This window comes from Cnephaeus nilssonii (assembly GCF_951640355.1).
Source record: "Cnephaeus nilssonii genome assembly, chromosome: 4".
NCBI classification, from domain to species: Eukaryota; Metazoa; Chordata; class Mammalia; order Chiroptera; family Vespertilionidae; genus Cnephaeus; species Cnephaeus nilssonii.
In genome coordinates, this window is record NC_137075.1 from 16,651,189 (window position 1) to 16,673,455 (window position 22,267).

A 22,267-nucleotide genomic window follows, 5' to 3' on the forward strand; every position below is an offset into this window, starting at 1 on the left:
CCAAGTCAGATAGCAAAACGATGTTCGTCAGCTTTCTATTCTGAACTGTATGGGTCACGGCACCCACTACCTGGCTGCTAAGCCAGTCATGCATTTTAGCTTCTACTATGGCAGCAAACCACCTCGGGGACTGAGTTCTATAGCAGATAGGATGATTTCAGGGTTGTGCCAGAGGCCTGGAATAATAATGACAAGTAAAATAAGTAAAAATCTAAGCTGGTATGACAGCTTTGCTCTGCAGTTTCATAGGGGATCAAGCTCCTTCTTTATTGTTCCTTCATCATCCTGTGGGTATTGCTTTCAACTCTGGTCTGAGATAGCTCACCACTGTGTCCATATATTGGCCAGTAGGAAGAAGGAAAGGGTGAAGGGAAGAGAACCAGGCAAGACCCAAAGGTAGTATGTATCACTTCTATTACCTTCTTATTGGTCAGAATTTAGTCACATGGCCACACTGGCTGCATTGAAGACTAGGAATGTGTATCTCTATTTTGGATGGTCATAAACTCAGCTATCTATTACCATGAAAGAGAAGGGGAAATGGATATTGAGAGTTATAGGAATCTCTGTTGCAGATGTATTGTAAAATTCTGGGTAAGCACTCCACCTTCAACTTTTTCACCTCATACTTTATATCAAATTTTGAGCACTATGTATCTCAAAGACTTGCTTTCTTTATATGTTCACGAACTAGGATCCTAGTCTAGACCTTTAATTCTGGTCTGCTACAATAAAAAATAAGTTTAATTCAAGGGTTCTTAACCTGAGTTCATGAACCCCTATGAAAAGGTTTCAGAGGGTCTGTGAACTTTGCACAACTCTGAGAGTCTATCTCTTCTAGGCAAATGGCTCATAGCTTTTCAAATATATATATATTTTTTTTATTGATTTCAGAGATGAAGGGAGAAAATGAGAGATAGAAGCATCAATGGTGAGAGAGAATTATTGATTGGCTGCCCCCACTGCACGCCCCACACTGGGGATCGAGCCCACAACCCAGGCATGTGCCCTGACCAGGAATTGAACCCTGACCTCCTGGTTCATATGTCGACGCTCCACCACTGAGCCATGCCAGCCAGGCAAGGGCTCATAGCTTTTATTAAATTCTCAAAGAGATGCATAACTTCAAAAAGGTTAAACTGCTAGCCCCTCTGGTATTAAAATTTGTAGCCTAGTCCCTTCCAGTCTTTCTAAAACATTGATTTCATTGAGTCATTTTCTTACTCAGGTCTCCAAAGTCTCTACTTTGCCTCTCAGAATAAAATCCAAATTCTTTAGCTTGATATTCAATGCCCTTCATGTGTCTTGACTCATCCTATCTTTTTTTTTTTTAACCTCTCTCCAACATAAATAACCCCACATTTCAATCTTTACCACAAATTCTTCTTCCTCGTTCTGTGCCTTTTCACTTATTACCCATTCTCCATGGTCCAGCTCCATTCCCAGTTCCTCCACGATATCTTTCCAGACAACACCAGGCTATCCTGATCTGATCTCTCTCAATTCTCAGTATGGAGCCCTTTGGACTCTATTGAACTTTTTCTGATTGTGTATAAGGTTCTGTCTAGTAAAGACCTAGTCTTATATTTTTCTCAGCTCTACACTTAACTGAATACTTATTAAATTATTCATTCTTATTAATACATGGAAATATGGTTCTGTATTTGTAATTTATTTGTGACATTTAGTACATTTGAATTTTGCATGTACAACCATAACCTTAAGTGTCAAGAAAGGAAGCACTTTATATATTGGGTAATCAACTATATTACTATTACTATATTAGTAATAGTGTATACTATTAATAAGTTATTTAAAAAGTTATAACTTCTTTTTTGCTGATGAAGTCAATTAAGACTTGTTGGGTTTTTCTTCTGTGTAAGTGTGTGCTTATAGTCAGTTCCATTAATTAGAACAGGAGGCTTATGAGGCCAAGGACATGGCTTGTTGGGCTCTAGTCTTTTTCATGTCACCTGCCATTTGTCCTAACCGTTGGCATGTTGGTTGAGAGGAATGACCGAGTTGGTGTGATGGATCATGTACATAACTTTCAGTGCTGGCAAAGTAAATTAAATGACAAACCCCACTGAAAATGACTCAGCATCCTCCAACATTAAAGGAGATATAAGAAGAGGGAGGAGGGATAGTCAGACTTATGGTATCTCCCTTCTCCCTTTGCCCTTCGTCAACTGTCTTTCTTCATATGTTTATCTTGGCTGAAAAGCATTGCCTTCATAGTATGACTACACCGTTCACTAAGATTTCCATTGTATTAGGCTTAACAGAGATACTGAATTTGCTTCTTGTAATCTTTTGGATGGCCGAGGTTTCACTAGTTAAAATTTGACCTGTGATGAGTGTTCTTTGTGGCTGACTATTAGTAACAACATGTACTTTAACCTCTGTCAACCTCCATTTCTAAGTACACTTGAGTTTATTTATCGACAATCCCAATTTAAAATGGAGATGGATTTAGGAGTGGTGATTTACAGATATAAATTTCGCTATGGCAGAATTTAGTGAGCATCAGGAGATGGGAGCCATAGGATTCCAGTGTTTAGTGCAGTGATGGGCAACCTTTTGAGCTTGGTGTGTCAAACTTCGCCAAAAAACTGAGCATAACTCGGGTAGTGTGTCACTTTGAGGAAAAAACATTATTTCGCGATATGTATAGTTTAAATAACATAAATGTATAATTGTTATATATAATTGTATTTAATAAACCAAAAACTAAATATTTAACTTACCTGCTTAGTGACTTCTTTGTTCATCCGTCAGTCGGTTTCTTTTGTTGGTCTTGATATTATTTAGCTTGTGTGGGGTGCTGTGAACTAAGATAAGTGAGGGGGAGGGGGAATTCTTTAACTAACCTGCCTATTAGTGACTTTTTTGTTGCTGAATTTCATTGGCTAAATCTTCAATTGAAGGTTGGTATTTTGTACACTTCAGGCCCAAGCAAGCGCTACTAACTTTATCTGTCAATCTGTTTCTTTTGTTGGTTTTGATATTATTTAATGCTGAGAATAAGGCCTCACAAAAGTATGTAGAGGGAAAAATTGTGAGTAAAGCCATTGCTATATTTTTCAGGGTGCTAAAAGTGTCTGGCAGTCGGTTCCAGGCACTCCAAATTTCCTGTTCGTAGTGGCACTCCTCTTGATTCTCCAAGCGGCACCTTTCCAGATTCTCAAGCTTTGACCTCAAGTCGACAAACACCTGAGCCCAGATACTGTCTTGAAATTCTGCAAGTTGCATCTCCAAATCATCAATTTGCATCCATTGGAAACCATTTAATTCCAAACTACTGTAGACTACAACATCAGGATACTTAATTATTTTCATGGTCTGTTCTAGACTTCTAAATTGACTAAATCTATCACTAAACTGGTCAAGTAACGAGTCTAAAACATGCTGGTACTTCATATGCAAGAGTTCCATTTCATTTTGTACAGCTGCACTGGCCTTCTCAAAATACTTTGTTACTCGAGGAAAATACTTATAAGTTTTAGTTCCTACATCTCGCTTGAAAATTTTAACTTTACTTTCAAAAGCTTTTATGTATCCAAACATAATGTCAATACTTTTGCCAAAACCTTGTAACTTTAAGTTCAGTTCATTAATATGAACAGAGAGATCTGTAAAAAACATCAGGGTGTTGACCCACTTATCATCATTAAGCTGAGGAAAGTTTCCCAGATCCTTATCGTCAACAAATACCTTAATTTCTTCAAAGCACTCCACAAAGCGCTCAAGAACTTTGCCTCGGCTCAGCCATCTTACATTATTGTACATCAGCAGTCCACTGTAGGTAGAATCAACCTCCAGTAAAACTGCCGAAAATTCTCGCTTATGAAGGGGGCGAGCAGCTATTAAATTAACTATTTTTGTAACAAGTGACATTAAGTCGTTTAAGTCGGTGAATCCTGCCTTGGCACATAAAGCCTCCTGATGGATAATACAATGAAAAGGAACAATCGGATGTCCAATAGCTTCTGTAAACAATTTGACAAATCCGACTTTTTTCCCCACCATATTTGGTGCCCCATCTGTCGTCACTGACACAACTTTAGAGATATCAATGCTTAGGTCACGAAATGTTTGTATAACAACCTTACATATTTCGCTTCCTGATTTACTTGTTGACACTGATACTAACTTTATCAACTCTTCTCTCATTGTGAGACCATCAGAATATCGACCAATAATGGCCAACTGAGCATGTGATGTGACATCAGTAGTTTCATCAAGAAAGATCGAAAAATATTTACACTTCCTTATGTCTCTCTTTAATTGATGTTGTACGTTTGTGTTCAGTCTCATTATGCGGTCTTTTATGATATTTAGACTGAGTGGTAACTCAGATATTCTCTTAATAATTGCATCTTTATTCTGCATATCGTGAAATAGAACTGGTGCACATCTTAGGAGAGTTTCTTTAATAAATTCTCCCTCACTGAGCGCTTTTCCATGCTGAGCTATAGAGGGAGCAATGCTCAAACTTGAAGATGTTAAATTTGTAGAGCCTTTCACAAATTTAAGGATGGAATTAGATTGGCTCTTATAAAGGTGTAGCTGCCTGGAAATGTATTCCTTCCTTTCATCCTCACTTTTTTCCAACAGCTGAGAATGATTAGTTTCAAAATGTCTATTTATATTCCACGTTCTGCTTACTACCGTTTCAGTACATAGAACGCAAAATGATCTGCCGTTTTTTTCTATAAAGCCATACATCTCAGTCCATGTCTCTTGAAAGGGTCGGCCACTGCTACTACCACTTCCTTTACTTAACCTTAGTTTTTTATTTTTTGGGTTCTCCATCAGGGGCCAGTGACAGAAGATAGAATTATAGATAGCTTGTTAGGCCTGCAGGCAATTAGGGGTTAACTAGCCTAACTAACCACAAAATGGTGCATATAACTGTCTTTTAGGAAAGGGCGGGGTTAATAAGCAGAAATAGGGGTTAATAAGGATGCACAACAGTAATAGTGGTGAAATGGAGTCTGCACTATGGAGCAAGATGGTGTTCCTTATGTGAATTGAAATGGCTGCCGCTATTTCTAATGGCGGGAAACGGCACCCATAGCATGCCACAAACCCTCGCCTCTCCCAGCCTCCCCCTCACTTATCTCAGTAATGATGGCTTAGAAATCCATGACACCCCAGAACAGTAGATAATGGTTGCTGTGGTTAACTGTTATTTGGTTACTGGTAATGGCAGGGCCCCCAGAGATGCGTCCCCCGCTGCGTTCCGCTGCTCCCTGCTCTGCTGGCGGAAGTGAGGGCAAAGATCCCGGCTTAACCGAAAGTCCCAGAACTAGACGATCTGTGCCGGACTTCTGTTGTTTTGGCCTACAGACCTCCGGCACAGAGTGTCTAATAGGGGAGGATGAAACATTTGCGACTAGAGTCTTGGAGTTAGAGTCGCAAATGTTTCATTCTCAGGAGCAGCAAATGTTTCATCCTCGGCATGCGGCCGCCTCAGCGGCCATGTGCCATCAGAAATGGCTACGCGTGTCAGTGGTGACACGCGTGTCATAGGTTTGCCATCACTGGTTTAGTGGTTACTGACCTTGGCACTGAGCTTTAGTAGTTGAAGTGAGATGTTGTAGGTATATTACATATTAGAAATAACAGGAGCCTTTACTGGGGTTATGGGGAAAATGGTTGAATAAAATTTTACTGCATTAGAGATTTAAAAAAATTTAAATAATTCTGGAGCACAAATGCAGACCAAAAAGGCTAATGACATTAGCTCTTGTACTAAAAAATAAAGTCTTAATGACTTTTAGTTTTCTCATCCTTTTGCTATAAGCTCTGGACTTCCCGCTTCAATTAAAAAATTCAATTATAGTTGATATAGACTATTATTATATTAGTTTCAAGTGTACAACATAGAATTTTTGTTATAGTGTAACTACAGGCCTGGTGCACGAAATTTGTGCTCTCAGGAGGGCGGGTCCCTCAGCCCGGCCTGCGCCCTCTTGCAGTGTGGGAGCTCTTGGGGGAGTCAGACATCCTTAGCGCTGCCGTGGAGGTGGGAGAGGCTCCCGCCACCGCTGCTGCGCTCGCCAGCTGTGACCCTGGCTTCTGGCTGAGCAGCACTCCCGCTGTGGGAGCGCATTGACCACCAAGGGGCAGCTCCTGTGTTGAGTGTCTGCCCCCTGGTGGCCAGTGCGCATCATAGTAACCAGTCATTCTGCTGTCAGGCCGAAACTGGCTCTCCAACATCCCCCGAGAGGTCCCGGATTGCAAGAGGGCACAGGCCAGGCTGAGGGACCCCACTGGTGCATGATTGGGGCCGGGGAGGGATGCAGGAGGTTGGCCAGCCAGTGAGGGACCGTGGGAGGGCTCCAGGGCATGTCTGGCCTGTCTTGGTCAGTCCCCATCCGGACCCCAGCAGCAAGATAACCTACCAGTTGGAACGTCTGCCCCCTGGTGGTCAGTGCACATCATAGCGAGCGATTGAGCAGCCTTAGCATATTATTAGCATACTAGAGGCCCAGTGCACGAGATTCGTGTACTCAGGAGGGGGGATCCCTCAGCCTGGCCTGCACCCTCTCACAGTCTGGGAGCCCTTGGGGGATGTCTGACTGATGGCTTAGGCCCACAGGGAGCAGGCATAAGCCATAGCTGGACATCCTTAGTGCTGCCACGGAGGTGGGCTGCTGCACTCACCAGCCGTCAGCCCACTTGTGGCTGAGTGGAGCTCCCCCTGTAGGAGCACACTGACCACCAGGGGGCAGCTCCTGCATTGAGCATCTTCCCTCTGGTGGTCAGTGCGCGTCATAGCGACTGGTCGTACAGCCGTTCAATTGATTTGCATATTACCCTTTTATTATATAGGATTACGCTTTGATGGGTTGAACGGCCAACCAGACAACTGGACACTTAGCATATTAGGCTTTTATTATATAGGATGGTTAAAACACTGGCTTGAAGTCAAATTCCAGCTTTTCAATGACCTGTGTCACCTTTTGTAATTCACTTAACCTTTGCAGTTTACTCTTCTGCAAATAAGAACACCTATTTTCAAGTTGTTGCAAGGACTAGGTAAGATGATGTGTGTGAAAAATCCAGCACAGTGTGTACCAAAAATTAGTACTCAGTAAATGGTCACTGTCATTTATTACCAATCTGTGACCCTTAGGTATCTAACTTGGCGATGATTTAAGAAAGAATTAGGGAAACATGGAAAGGACCAGACCAAGGTTTCTATTTAAAGTCTGGGTTTTTTATTTTGTTTTTGAAAAAAAGAAATAGCTGGCAAAATTAATTTATTTTATAAAGATATGTTTGATATGGGAAGGGAGGGCATGATATGAAATGAATTCAGTTGCACAGCCTAGGTCTATCTGAGTTTGTTGCACAGAATATAGTATTCTAGTACAAAGGCTTGGCTTTTAATGTGGTTATCTCTGAAGTTCCTAAGTTGAAGCTGGAGGCAACCATCTCATTTTTATAGGATTCTAAGGGACTCCACTTATGTATTTCTCTTTCTTGGAATCTTCAGTGTTTGTATAGCTATCTAACATTCTTACTTGCTTTATTTTTATTTATTTATTTATTTAAATTACTTTATTGATTAAGGTATCATATATTTGTCATCAACCCCCTCCCCCTGTTCCCTTCCCAAACCCCCCCCACACGCAAGCCCTCCTCCCCCTGTTGTGCGTGATCACTGGTTAGGCTCATATGCAATCTTACTTGCTTTAAGCATATGCTGCCTCGAATGGAAATATGCTGTGGATATGATCTAGATTTTTTTTTGGGGGGGTGAGGGGAGAGACTGTTTATGACCAGCTGATGAAAGGGAATTGTAGTGACTTTTAGTTTAAGCACTAAGTTTAGTTGAGTTTATCTGTCAGTGTGCTTCATGCTGATTAATATGAACAATATTCTTCCTGATAATAAAACACCATTCAGTGCCCCTACCATGTTTGCTTACAGCAGAGAATAAAATAATTGATGTAGAAATCCCTATCATAATTTCTTTTTTCACTTCCTGTATTAGCTAAGATTCTCTTGGTCACAAGCAACAGAAACCAACTCTGGCTATTTTAAGCAAAGAGGAGACTCTATTTGAAAGATACAAGGGTATCTCCTAGAACTGAAGGATATGTGGAGTAAACCAGAGGTAGCTCTGGGAATATTGGCAGAAGCTGTGTGTGGGCTCATAGAGCACAGCTGTTAGGTACTCAGCTCCAGTGTCACCCATAATGTGTGTTGGGTGTCCTTCAGGCCATGCCACATTAGGAGTTAGTATATAGCTGCACTCAATGCTAGGATTTATTACAGTGAAGGAATAAGGATGCACAACTGGATCAGAATGGACAAAAGCACAGGAAGAGTCTGGAGGAACCATTGTGCAGGCTTTCTTATGCTCTCTCTCCCACAGGGGGTAGCAGAATGCACACCTCTTCAAGTGACAAAAACCTGCAACATGTGTGGAATGTTTCTGCCCAGTTAAGCCAATTAGAGGCTTGGCACCCAAGGTTTTTATTGGGGATGTTCCTGTAAGCACCCTCTACACATGCCACAATTCCAGATTCCCACTAGAAAAGCAGGTATTCAGCATAAACCACATTGTTTGCACCATGAAGGCATAGCGAACCACCCTTATTAGTTAGAGACAGGTGAGGACATTCCTGAAATCCAAGTTCCCAGACACCAGCCAGAGCCTCACCTTGCAAGCAGGCTTTTCTAAAATAGCTGTCTCCAGGTAATTCTTTTTTTTTTTTTTAATTGATGAGAGAGAGAGAGAGAGAGAGAGAGAGAGAGAGAGAGAGAGAGAGAGAGAGAGAGGAGAGAGAGAGAGAGAGAGAGAGAGAGAGAGGAGAGAGAGAGAGAGAGAGACATCGATTTATTGTTCCACTTTTTATGCATTCATTGGTTGATTCTTGTATGTGCCCTGATTGGGGATCAAATCAGCAACCTTGGCACATCAGGATGAAGCTGTATTCAACTGAGCTACCCAGCCAAGACTCTCTGGCTTCTTAGGGACTTAACTTAAATTCCTCTGGACTTTTGGAGATATCATGAGTTCTGAATTGTTTGGACAGTGTTATGCCTAACATAATGGTATTCGTTTTTCTGTTACAGTAACCCTTTGATTTATACAATAATAGAAAGTTATTTTAATGAAGAATATATACATTCTATTGCTGTGTTCTCATCCTCTTAAGTATTTTCTTTCTTTCATATTTTATATTCTTTAAATATCCTAATTTAATTACTTTTATTACATATTTTGTTTTAAATATATTAATACTTTGTAACAAATACTTTCATTATTTGCTAGAAAAACAGCATTTGAAACTAGAAGTTTGTCAGTTAATTTTTTAGAAAGTCATTGACACAAGGATTATTATAAAGACGTGAGATGCTTCAAGTTATTTTAACCTAAATATTTATAGTTTTGTTTGCATCTATGCAAGATTTAAAGAGAGCCTATGAAAGCAATCTGAGTGCGGAATCTTTCTATATGTTTATAGTTTCTCTCCTAATATTTTATTTTTTTCTCACAGCAACAGGCTTAGGAACAAATATAACTGATTTTTACCAGCATTTAGTCAGTTGGTGAGGGCAGAGGTGCAGGTGTGCTGGAGAGAAACCACTAATCAAAAGCTTTCAGAATGCAGTGGGCAGCAAGCATGTTTAATGGATACAATGAAAAGAGTTCTATTGTACATGTCCATTGTGGAAAACTTAGAAAATATGATAAACCAAAAAAATCAGAAATTTTGACATAGGGTAAATTACTAAGGTTTTGGTCTGTTTCCTTTATATATATGAAGTATATGTATAGATATATACACATATATGAAGTATATATGTTCTAACGTGGTGCTACATAGACTATATAATGAAATAAATATGTTATATTAGAGGCCTGGTGCACAAAAATCGTGCATGGGTTCGGGGGGTGGTTCCTCAGCCCGGCCTGCGCCCTCTCGCAGTCCGGGACCTGCTGCCTGCCTGAACTCCCATAACCACTCTGTCTGCCTGCCTGCCTCATGACCCCTAACCCCTCTGCCTGCCTGATCGCTCCTAACCACTAGCCTGCCTGCCTGATCACCCCTAACTGCTCGCCTGCCTGCCTGATTGCCCCTAACCGCCTCTGCCTGGGTCCTCACCGCAGCGGCTTCATCTGGAAGGACGTCCGGAATGACATCAGGAAGGTCATTCGGCTGTCCAGTCTAATTAGCATATTATACTTTTATTATTATAGATACTATTAACACAAACAACATTTTAACAAAAAGCAGGCTCATGCTATATGTATTGTATTATTATCTTTTCTCATCTAAATGGACACTTTCCCATTAAGCATTTTCCTACAACATGATTTTGTAATGACTTTTGGCAAATGGAGATTAGTTAACAGTAACAGTATGTCCCTCAGAGGCTGGAGGTTTATAAAGAATTAGAGGATTAATGATACGGAAATGTTAACGAGGAGCCAGGAGGCATTGACTCCACCTTCAATATTTGAGGAGTATAGTTATGGTTGATCAATAGTTTCACCTTCTACTGGTGGCCTGTGGGGAAACCAGATTCCAGTTAGGATAAGAGTTTAAGGAATGTTCAGGGATGAGGTTAAGAACGTCCAGAGGTTTGTTAATCATGAAATAAAATTCCAGAGGTCACATGGAAGGGCTTGTGGGTCAGAGAGGGAAGGATGTAGGATTGTGTGTGGTAGAAGAAACCAAGGCAATGAAATGAGGGTCTAAGAGAAAAATAAATTGTCAGGAGGGTTGTAGGAGAATAAGGTCCCAGAGGCGGGAGGAGAATAAGGTCCTTCTCTCTGCTCTTCCGGAATAGTAGATGCCACATGCTCTTTCTGATTTCTGTTGGCCACTTCATTAAATGTACACACGCACACACACACACACACACACACACACAGGGTGGGACAAAAGTAGGTTTACAGTTGTTCCTATGGAAAATAATAGATTAATAAGTAATAATACAAAAAAATAAATTGTATTTTTCGTAAAATAAACTCTTGTTTCACATACTCAGAACTGTATGTGAAAGTAGGTTTACAGTTCTGAGTATGTGAAACAAGAGTTTATTTTACGAAAAATACAATTTATTTTTTTGTATTATTACTTATTAATCTATTATTTTCCATAGGAACAACTGTAAACCTACTTTTGTCCCACCCTGTATATAAATATATTTAAGGAACTTTTAATAATGGTTGTCTTATAAAGGCCACTCCTTCTTAAAAATACATCCTTCCTTTGGCTCTATGGCATTGCAGGATTCCTGCTAACAACCTCAGTCACTTTTGGGCGGACTCTTCCTCTTCGCTCACCTCTAAAATATTGGTACTCTATCATGTACCTAGGGTCACTTTCTCAATCTACTTTCTTTCTAGGTGATCTCCTCTACTTTCCACAGCTTCCGGTATTATCTACTGAATTCCATCTTTGTTGGGATAAGTCCAATAGTAAATATACATGGTTACCATCACCATCCTCATAGCAATCTAGTAGTCCTTTCAAAAACATTCTCTCAGTAAACATCACCTTACAGAGATCACTGCTCCAGTTTCTAAATGCTCACTAGCCAAGCTTTTAATAATACTCTAGAATGCTTACATGGGAGTTGGCACAAAAGGACAGTGCTTTAGACATGATCTATCTGGATTTTAGCCACAAATATGAAGATTTCCTACTTCATAAAATAGCAACTAAGAACTTTAATACAATTCAGAATAGAACCCTATGGCAATATACAAGACTAACCTCTATCCAGAATTCAGTTCATTTACTGGGATTGTTTGATTAGTGTAATAGACATAATATGGATCCTCCTAACTGCAATGTTAGTGCAAACACACCCTTTACATATTCAATACATCTCTGTTCTGTCTTCTGAGCTTTTGCCAATAGGTACACTTTGCAGTATACTGAATACAAACCCAGGCACATATGTAACTGTGAAATCGTTGCATAGCAATACATGTTGAAATAATGGTCATTAAATATTTGAAAATATGCTAATAGTTTTCTTTGGATTCTGGAAATAAAAATGCAAATTTAAAAAATGTTCAGGAAATTGTGTGCCCTCTATAGCACATCTGCTTATCCTCAGGGATTTGTGCTCAGTTTGTATAAAACTACCTTGACAAACTCAAGGTTAAATGAATGTGGGCATGAGGGACCCCCAACCCCAATTTTAGGCCTTGCATGTAGAAAGGAAAGAAAAGCAGCTTTTGGCTGAATATGAAATCATCTCAGATAGAACTGGATTCATTGAAAGATAATGGCTTCCCTTTATGTGGAGACTGCGGGATCACTCATTTAGGGCTTTACAAAGGGGATTTTTTTTTTTTTTGGCATTATGTGAGTGACATTATAATTTTTAGTCTTCATCTAAGATTTTATGAGTCTGTGAAATAACTATTTACTTGAGGTCCTTAAGAAATAAGAAATAAATGTAACATTGATTTTGTAGTTCTCTCTCTATATTTTTAATGTAAGGTGTTGAAAAATATCTTAAACAATAAGAGGACTAATTATCCATAATTTCAGCATTGTAAGAGGTGTTTTTTTTCAATTTGAGGTATTCCATTTTAATATTATTCATATACATAATTATTTTATAAATGTATAATCATAGTCCTATTTACATTTTTTTAATGACTTTAATTATCATGAGATACATTTAAGGAAATAAGTGTGTTTTCCTGGATTCTGAGTCTTTAATCCTGAAAAACTACTGGCAGATGTGGTGGGTAGGAGCAATGCATTAAAAATGTTGAAGGCCACAAGGCTTCTTTGAAAAACTAACTTTTGTGGTTTGTGGCATTTCCTAAACTGTTTGTATTGCTTTCTTCCCCCCTAAAATAGTTGATCATGGACTTGCCAGGTTGGTGACAGTATATTGTGAACATGGTCATAAAGCTGCCAAAATCAACCCCCTCTTTACTGGACAAGCCCTGCAGGAGAATGTGCCTGAAATCCAAGCTCTTGTGCAGACCCTGCAGGGACCCTTTAATACCACAGGTAAAACCCATTGACAACAGACCTTCCATGACAGTTACCTGCCAACAGAGGTGGGGCTCCTTCCTCTGTTCTTGAAGAACCCATATGCTCACTGGAGTTGAGGCTTTCATGGGGTGTGAGGAGACAGTGAGGAGCACTTTCAAGCACTATCAGGGAGGAGCAGTCTTAAAGTTCTAGAATGGTCTTTCAATAGGGCCCATTTCATCTGCATTCAAAAACCAATAGACAAATGACCAACAGGTATATGAAAAAGTACTCAGGGAAACGCAAATCAAAACCATAATGAGATCACCTCACACCTGTTAGAATTGGCTATTGTCAAAAAAAAACAAAAGATGCAGGTGTTGGTGAGGATGTGGAGGAAAGGAATTCTTGTGCACTGTTGGTGGGAATGTAATTTGGTGTAGCCATTGTAGAAAACAGCGTGGGGGTTCCTCAGCAAATTAAAAATAAAACCATCATATGATCCAGCAATTCCACTTATGGGTATTTATCTAAAGGAATTGAAATCAGGATCTTGAAGGGATATCTGCACTCCCATATTCTTGCAACATTGGTCAATCAATATCAAAGATCTAAAGTTTATTGTAAGAAACATAAGAAATATAAAGTAAATGTTTGTTTTTTTGCATGTGACATTCTTGATACTTTTTATTTATTTATGTATTTTTAAATATATTTTTATTGCTTTCAGAGCGGAAGGGAGAGGAAGAGAGACAGAAACATCAATGATGAGAGAGTATCATTGATCAGTTGTCTTATGCAGGCCCCACACTGGGGATCGGGCCCGCAACCCAGGCATGTGCCCTTGACTGGAATCGAACAAGGGACCCTTTAGTCCACAGGCCGATGCTCTACCCACTGAGCCAAACTGGCCAGGGCAATGTTGGTTTGTTAACTCATGCTGTAGGTTTAGGCAGATGACTGATAACTGATTTGGTACTGAGCTAATGACACTACAAACTTCCCTTTTCTTTGGTTGAGTATCAGAGAGATTTCCTTTTACCTTTAAATGTTGCTTTGGAATCAATTTTAATTCACATTAAGACCAACTGTTTAATGATAAACATTGCTTTACAGATATTTATTAAGACTTGGACATTTTGGTAGATAGATATTTGAGATAAAGGTAGGACATAAGCTGTGTAGCTATGAAGCAGATGAAAAAGTGGGTTTGAAGTATTAGTTTAAATGACTCTAGAATCAAAATTTGACATAAAACAGTATGGCTGTATGCTTTTGAAGAGAGATTTTTTTTTTCTCTTCTAGTTTTACTACCTTGTGGCTTTTGATCATATTTTTAGATTTGCTTCTAGAAAAATGTAGATAAGCACTGATAATGACCCAAGTTACTTGGAATGAAATGCTCTGAATTGAAAAAATTATTTTGGTATGTTCTATAATTAGTTACATGGTTGATTCTTCTTTAAGAGGATCTCTTTGATTCCATTTCATAGGATTATTGAACATGGGGAAGGACGAGGCCTCTCTTGAGGAAGTATTAGCCTATCTCAACCAAATCTACTGTGGGCAGATTTCCATTGAAACCTCCCAACTTCAGAGACAGGAGGAGAAAGACTGGTTTGCAAAGCGGTTTGAGGAGCTGAAAAAGGAGACATTTACTACAGAAGAGAGAAAACATCTGTCCAAACTAATGCTAGAATCTCAGGTATAAAAGCAGCAGCTAATAAATGGAATAGGTCAGCTCATTTCCTACAAAGATATATAACTACTGGAGAGAGGGAATTAGGCATTAAATCTCTGAACATACCCCTACTTACCCCCTCCCCATTACCTCAATACAACAGACAATATAACACAAACCAATTTATTCTGAGGAGGAAAAAGTAAATCGCCAAACAATGGAGCTATTGGTTCTCCTCAGAGTCAGAATACTTTTTATATGTGTGTCTATTCACTCTATAAAAGATTACAAAATCCTTAAGATCTTTTCTTTTTATTTCCTGAAGTAATAAAAAACTATGCATGGAAGACAAATCAATATGAATTAATGGGATTGAATGTTTGTCAAGGCTATTCTCAGGTCTCAGGCATATCAAGAGGACACAAATTTTATTCCCAATAATTCAGACAGTTGGCCAGTTTGCAGCCTTGATAAAATGGTACTGTGGAGCCTGATACTGAAACTCAGGTACTGGTTGAGGCTGCAGAAATCTGAGGCTCTGCCCCTACTATGGAAGAACCGACATTTAAGGGGGTTCCTCTTGGGTTAAGTTATTCTACCTCTCAGGCTATTTTCTCTTCATCCCTTACTGTGGTCGGGTGTCCTTGGCAAGGCGTTCCTGCTGGACTCGGGGTGACATGTTTTTCTCTGGGGTAGGTAGTGAAGGGCACAACCACAGCCACTTGATATGTCTGACTTTGACCTAAGTAGTCCGCTAATGTGTGACTAATGTGTCTGATGTGACGTCCCATAGGAATTTGACCACTTTTTGGCCACCAAGTTTGCCACAGTGAAGCGATATGGAGGCGAAGGAGCTGAAAGCATGATGGGCTTTTTCCATGAGTTGCTGAAAATGTCAGCCTACAGTGGGATCACTGATGTCATCATTGGGATGCCCCATAGGGGGAGACTTAATTTACTGACAGGCCTTCTGCAGTTCCCTCCAGAGGTAAGATACTTTCTATGACATACAATAAAACCGATGGTAATAATTCCTTTTAGAAAAATGACTAAGTATTTGAATCATTGGTCCAGGATATAGCTTAGTTAATTGATGGAATCCATTACTGCTGGATAGAATGGGTATTTAGGTTGATTTTTCTGCATATCCTTATATGGGTTCTTTCTTCTTTCAGGGAATTTAAAGTTTAGTTTATTTCCTTAAGGATGATATGAATAGATAAATTCTGTTCTTTGAAGCAAGCTTTTCTTACTTCATAAAAATTATTCAAAAGAACACAAAGATTTGCACAATTTTACCTTCCAAGAAGTCAATGTTACCTTTCAGTTATTTACAGAGTTTATAGTTAATAGATTGTACTAAAACTAATGATACATTGCTATCTTAAGAGACCACCTAAGTGAGTGGTTTTATAGATAATTGGATCTTGGTATTTCTGTTCAGTCCAACTGAGCTGCTCTGCTCTATAAGTCACTCAAAAGACTTGGGAATCAGGACTGAAGATCTGATGTCAGAGAACATCAGAGAGATTTGATATTTAATAAAGTTGTGGCCATTATGTGTGAATAAGCCTCATTACTGTCCTTTTCCAGGGGATTATAAATAACCACAAATGTTAAAGGGACTGTCAAAATTAGATGGAGTGAACGGAGCCCATTGAAGATGTGTTGTCATTAAGAAGATTAGAAAATCTAGGTAGTATCATGTCTAGGGGCCAATCTCTACCACTATTACTCAGACCTCAGTGTTTCTGATGCTAAGAGATTAGTAATCAGCTTTTAAAAGACAAATACCTTTAAAAAGGTAGCGTATGACAGGATAAAGTAATTGGCAGATGGAGCATGTGCTTAGATACATGCAGAAATTCTTAAACCAAAAATTGCATTCCTAAAATATCTCAGACAAAGAAATCACTCAAAGATGCAAAAGTGATTATAAATGATCATACTTGTCATAAACACATCTGTATATACACTATGTATGGTTCTATTTGTAGATAGGTAATTAAGCTTTTGCAGACTAGAGAAGCTTCGGGGTCATTCAAACGATTTGGCAAACTGAGAATAACATGCTGTTTTTGGTTAATACTTTGGTTTGAGACCCAGCTTTGTTATAGGACCTTTAACAATTTAATTTCTCTTACTTGTTCTCTTTAAAAATGGGTAATAAGGTTTGTCTCGTAGAAGACTGAAAATGAAGTGAGACAATATATGTAGAAAAGTCCTTTGAGCATTGGACTTTTATAGTTTTTTTTTTTATTGTTTAAGGTATTACATATGTCTGTTTTCCCTGATTGACCCCCCCATCCACTCCCACCCCCGAGGGCAAGCCCCCACTGCCCCAGTGTCTGTGTCCATTGGTTATGCTAATATGCATGCATACAAGTCCTTTGGTTGATCTCTCATCCCCCCCCCCCCACCCCACCGCTCCCCTGCCTCTTGTCTCTGGATCTACTTTTGTTCATCAGTTTATGTTAATCATTATATCCCACATATGAATGAGATCATGAGATATTTATCTTTCTCCGACTGGCTATTTCGCTTAGCATAATGCTCTCCAGTTGCAAATGGTAAAAGTTCCTTTTTTGTGGCAGTATAGTATTCCATTGTGTAGATGTACCACAGTTTTTTTAATCCACTCATCTGCTGATGGGCACTTGGGCTGTTTCCAAATCTTAGCTATTGTAAATTGTGCTGCTATGAACATAGGGCTGCATATATCCTTTCTGATTGGTGTTTCTGGTTTCTTGGGATATAGTCCTAGGAGTGGGATCACTGGGTCAAATGGGAGTTCCATTTTTAACTTTTTGAGGAAACTCCATACTGTTTTCCATAGTGGCTTATGCTCAATTAATATTTGACAAAGGAGGCAAGAGCATAAAATGGAGTCATGACAGTCTCTTCAATAAATGGTGCTGGGAAATTTGGTCAGATACATGCAAAAAAATGAAACTAGATCACCAACTTACACCATACACAAAAACAAATTCAAAATGGCTAAAGGACTTAAATGTAAGATGGGAAACCATTAAAATCTTAGAAGACTTCATAGGCAGCAAAATATCAGACATATGTTGTAGCAATATCTTTACTGATACAGCTCCTAGGGCTATGGAAACTAAGGAAAAAATAAACAAATGGGACGACATCTATAGTTCTTTAGATGTAACTTGAGCTAAAAATATAGTTGTCTCCTTTCTAAACAGGATTAAATTCTATTATTTTCCTCTTGACTTTTAATGAAATTAATTGAAAAAGTTCTTTTGAAAATATATTCTAACAAGTGTACTTAAGAAAATTATTGTGGAAGATGGAGCATGTGCTACAAGGCAGAGGTAACTTACAGTCTATGTCATGTTAGACTCCTCATAAAGTGTTACTACTTCATTTGATTTTGAAGATATTCAAAAAGTTCTGTGCATTGGAGCAGTTAGAAATTTGTGCATATCTTTAAATAATGGATGGTAATAATTATAGAAGCATGTGCATGAAGTTTTTTTGTATTGAATAATTTAAACTAGCCACTTCTCGGTTATGATAAAAAAACACACACATTTTTTTTCTTGTATGTGTATCTGCAATAGCTGATGTTTCGCAAAATGCGAGGCTTAAGTGAATTTCCGGAAAATGTACCAGCCACTGGAGATGTCCTGTCTCACCTGACCTCCTCAGTTGACCTGGACTTTGGTGCGCACCATCCCCTGCATGTGACGATGCTGCCTAACCCCTCACACCTGGAAGCTGTTAACCCTGTGGCTGTCGGGAAGACTCGGGGAAGGCAGCAGTCTAGACAGGATGGGGACTACTCTCCAGACGTTTCGGCTCAGCCTGGGGACAAAGTCATTTGCTTGCAGGTACTTCTAGCTTCAGAAAGTGTGATCAGGGTGTGGGAAGATGAGGGAGAAAGAATGTCCAAGTTGGTAGGTCTGAAAGGAGATGGCAGGCATTCAAGATGAAACTGAGATGCACTTTTAGGGAAAATAAATTCTGGGGTTGTTTTAAAAATCAATAACAGATATGAGGTGTAGTGTCAAGGCAACGGACTTTAGACTGGTTTTCACTGTGCTTTTCCTTTCTCAAGTTATGATTAATTAAGGGGTTATTGACTGGCATACCTACTACTGCTGGGAGGATGGATGTCATTACTTCTCTGAAAGTATGGCCTTCTAGGAAACCACATGGCACCCATATATCTAACAAGGCTACACGAGTCTAGATTTATTTATTTTTTGCTTGTTTGTTCTAAAGTGACGGTTTTTGGTATTAAGGTAGAGAATACAAATTATTGTCTTTGCTGGTTTGGCTCAGTGGATAGAGCGTCAGGCCGGAGAACTGAAGGGTCCTGGGTTCGATTCCAGTCAAGGACAAGGGCAAGTACCTCTGTTGCAGGCTCAATCCCTGGCCCTGGTCGGCAGCATGTTCGAGGCAACAATGTGTCTCTCTCACATTGATGTTTCTCTTTCTCTGTCTTTCCCCCTCCCTTCCACTTTCTAAAAATTAATCAATGGAAAAATATCCTTGGATGAGGATTAACAACAACAACAAAAGAATACAAATTATTAGTGTGGCTCTTGCTTCCCCTGCACCTCCCCCAAATTTTTCATAACCCAAAAGGTAGGTATCTTTTAGAGGTTTGGATTGTGGGTCCCTTTTTTAAAAAAAAAAAATTTTTTTTTATTGATTTTACAGAGAGGAAGGGAGAGGGAGAGAGAGACAGAAGCATCAATGATGAGCGAGAATCATTGATTGGCTGTCTCCTGCATGCCTCCTGCTGGGGATGGAGCCTACAACCTGGTTCATAGGTCGACGCTCAACCACTGAGCAATGCCAGTCCGGCTTGCTTTTTTTTTTTTTTTTTTTTAAATAGGAGTGTTCGTTTCAATGTGAACCTTTAACTACTAGGGGATAAATAATCCTGGATATCAGTAACCGAGTCTTCAAACCCAACAGAAATCTACAAACCTATATATAAGGCAGTAGAATATATGGCTGTGTATACAGATAACCACAGTATCTTATTCATGTTAATTTTTCACGGGCCAGAAACTTGTGGAAAATACTTGGGGATAGGCAGACTGATTATGATACGGCATTGTTAGCGTATGGGGTCTGGGTCCAGAGCGAGTCTGCCGAGGGCCTCTGTGGGTTCTTGACTTCACTTAGGAAAGATTTCACAACACGAGTCCAGGTGATGTTGAGAACATGTTTATTACAGTTGGGGACAGTAAAACAAAGGAAGGGCTTAAGGTAGAAGAAGCCACAGGAGAGAGCCTAGGCCGGGCTGCTGTTAGCTCACTGGGAAGTAAAAGTCACAGTGACAAGTGAGCCACGTTGGGGCTGCTGTCAGTTCACTGGAAAATCAGAGAAAAGGGAGGCCTTGGACACAGGTTCAGGGGGAAAGCCCGGGAGGAGCTGCCGATGCCCACTGCTCCCCTGGTTGTAAGTCTTGGGGACCCTTAGAGTTTAGGAGAAAGAGAGCAGAGATACAAGGTGTGGGCATGCTTCAGTGAGAGTGTGCTGTGGGTCCTTTGTCCTGAGGCTTTTTATCTTCCTTTGGCTGGCCAGAATCTGAGAGAGGTCTCAGGGGAGCGTCTTAACAGAAGATTCATTAGCTTTCCAGGGATGTCCTTCAATATGTTGATTCATCAAATTGTGCATATAGAGGGGTCAGGGTTAGTTTTATATTCAAAGAACATCATTGAAGAGGGACTGGGACCGAGGCTGGTCTGCCCTGAGACAGTCTGGAATGTGTAAACTTATTTGCTTCTAAGTGTCCTTGATTAGGGAAGATAAAATCTTGTGATTCATTAGCTGCCTGTAAATTGCTGAAATTGTTTGGCCTTGTTTAATTGTTTTGTCTCAGTTTTCCTTATTTCACTTGTCAAGGAATTTCCCTAGCTTCTTACTATGCTGCCACAGTATTTCTAAATAGAAAACTCCAAATAGCCAGATATTCTCTCTTTTTTCTTTTTAAAATTATTATTTTTAATTACAGTTTACATTCAATATTATTTTGCATTAGTTTCAGATATACAGCGTATGGTTAAACAATCCTGTGCTTTACAAAGTGTTCTTCTCAATATTTCCAGTACCCACCTGGCACCATCTATGTTATCAACTATATTCCCTATGCTGTACTTTACATGAGACTGTTTTGTAACTATCAATTTGTGCTTCTTCTTCTTTAAAAAAAATATATATATTTTATTGATTTTTTTACAGAGAGGAAGGGAGAGGGATAGAGAGTTAGAAACATCGATGAGAGAGAAACGTCAATCAGCTGCCTCCTGCACACCCCCTACTTGGGATGTGCCCACAACCAAGGTACATGCCCTTGACCAGAATCGAACCTGTGACCCTTCAGTCCGCAGGCTGACGCTCTATCCACTGAGCCAAACTGGTTAGGGCAATTTGTGCTTCTTCATCCCTTCACCTTACTTACTGATTTTGCATGTGTTTTATTTGTTCTATAAATTACAAAGACAGATATTCCCTTTACCTTTCTCTTGACTTAATTCATGATACAAAATTTTTCCTAAGTGAAGTCAAGAACCTCCACATTACGGGTAGTCATTTACATTTACCCACTACATTAAGCAGATCTTAAGATTGATTTCTGAAGTAAGAGGTAAAAATGGCATTTTCTTTGAAGTTATGAGAAACTGACTGCCCACCTTTGCCTGCTTTGTGTTCCCGAAATATTTTCCCTGTTCTGTTTTGCATGCCTAGCTCAAGTACACGATTCTAATTTCTTGTGGGAACTCTAAATTTGGAGCCTATAAAATCATGGTGAGTGAGATGCTACTTTTTCTGCCTGTCCTCTGTTTTCCTTAGTCCTGGACCTGGTAAAAGTGGCTTCTCATTTGTGATCTCCTGTGTGTGTCCAAGCTCCCCCCTCCCCAACCCCAGTCATGTTTGACTGAGTGGCTGCCACTTCACCCAGCATTTGTTTGTGCTTATGGGCCCTTAATCCCACAGAGCTTTATGGAGCATAGTGGAGTGGTTTCTTTCTTTACTTAAGAGGGAAAATAAAATTAGCAAATGACAGGTGTGCTTTAGTGCCAAGAATCCCAAGGCCAGGATAAAAGGATGCAGGTTATGAACATATATGTTCTTATCAAAGCCTCTACTCTAACATTTTTGTAAAGGAGCAGAAAAGGCACTTACCTTTCTTCCTTGCTTTGCTGACCCCCTTTTACATCCTTACCCCACAATGAATCCCATCAGCAAGGGAGCCTAAGGGTGAGAAACCCCTTGACCCTTTGTGGCTGCCAGCTGGACTTTACAATGTAGCACGGTATAGAAAAGACAAGGACTCTGGAACCAAGAAGACCCGAGTTCACATCCTGGCTTTGCTGCCTTGTAGTTTGGCATGTTTGGTTTTTACATTGTTCTCTGAATCTCATAGGTAAAATGAGAGTATATTAATTCTTCATTGTATTCTGAGGATTATGTGAGAACAGGTACATAATAAATTCCTTAATCCAGGAAAATGGCTTGGAGGAGTGGAGAAATAAGTAGAAAAAAATGGCGGTATCACAATCAGAGAAGGTCTAGCATCTAGTCCAAGCCATGTGAAATATATGTTTCTGAACCTAGGTTTTCTCAT

The 22,267-nt window shown here is 39.6% G+C and overlaps 1 protein-coding gene across 3 annotated transcripts in view; it reads left to right on the forward strand.

The window, feature by feature from the left end:
* DHTKD1 (dehydrogenase E1 and transketolase domain containing 1) overlaps positions 1–22,267 on the forward strand; it is a 60,374-nt gene that overhangs the window by 3,317 nt on the left and 34,790 nt on the right. The window contains exons 2-5 of one of the 3 annotated variants that reach the window (XM_079769483.1): positions 12,858–13,013; positions 14,471–14,682; positions 15,452–15,646; positions 18,243–18,512. In XM_079769483.1, the coding sequence (XP_079625609.1) occupies positions 12,858–13,013; positions 14,471–14,682; positions 15,452–15,646; positions 18,243–18,512 (833 nt within the window). The remainder of the gene's footprint in view (positions 1–12,857; positions 13,014–14,470; positions 14,683–15,451; positions 15,647–18,242; positions 18,513–22,267) is intronic. The other 2 variants (XM_079769484.1, XM_079769485.1) reach the window with 2 other exon arrangements.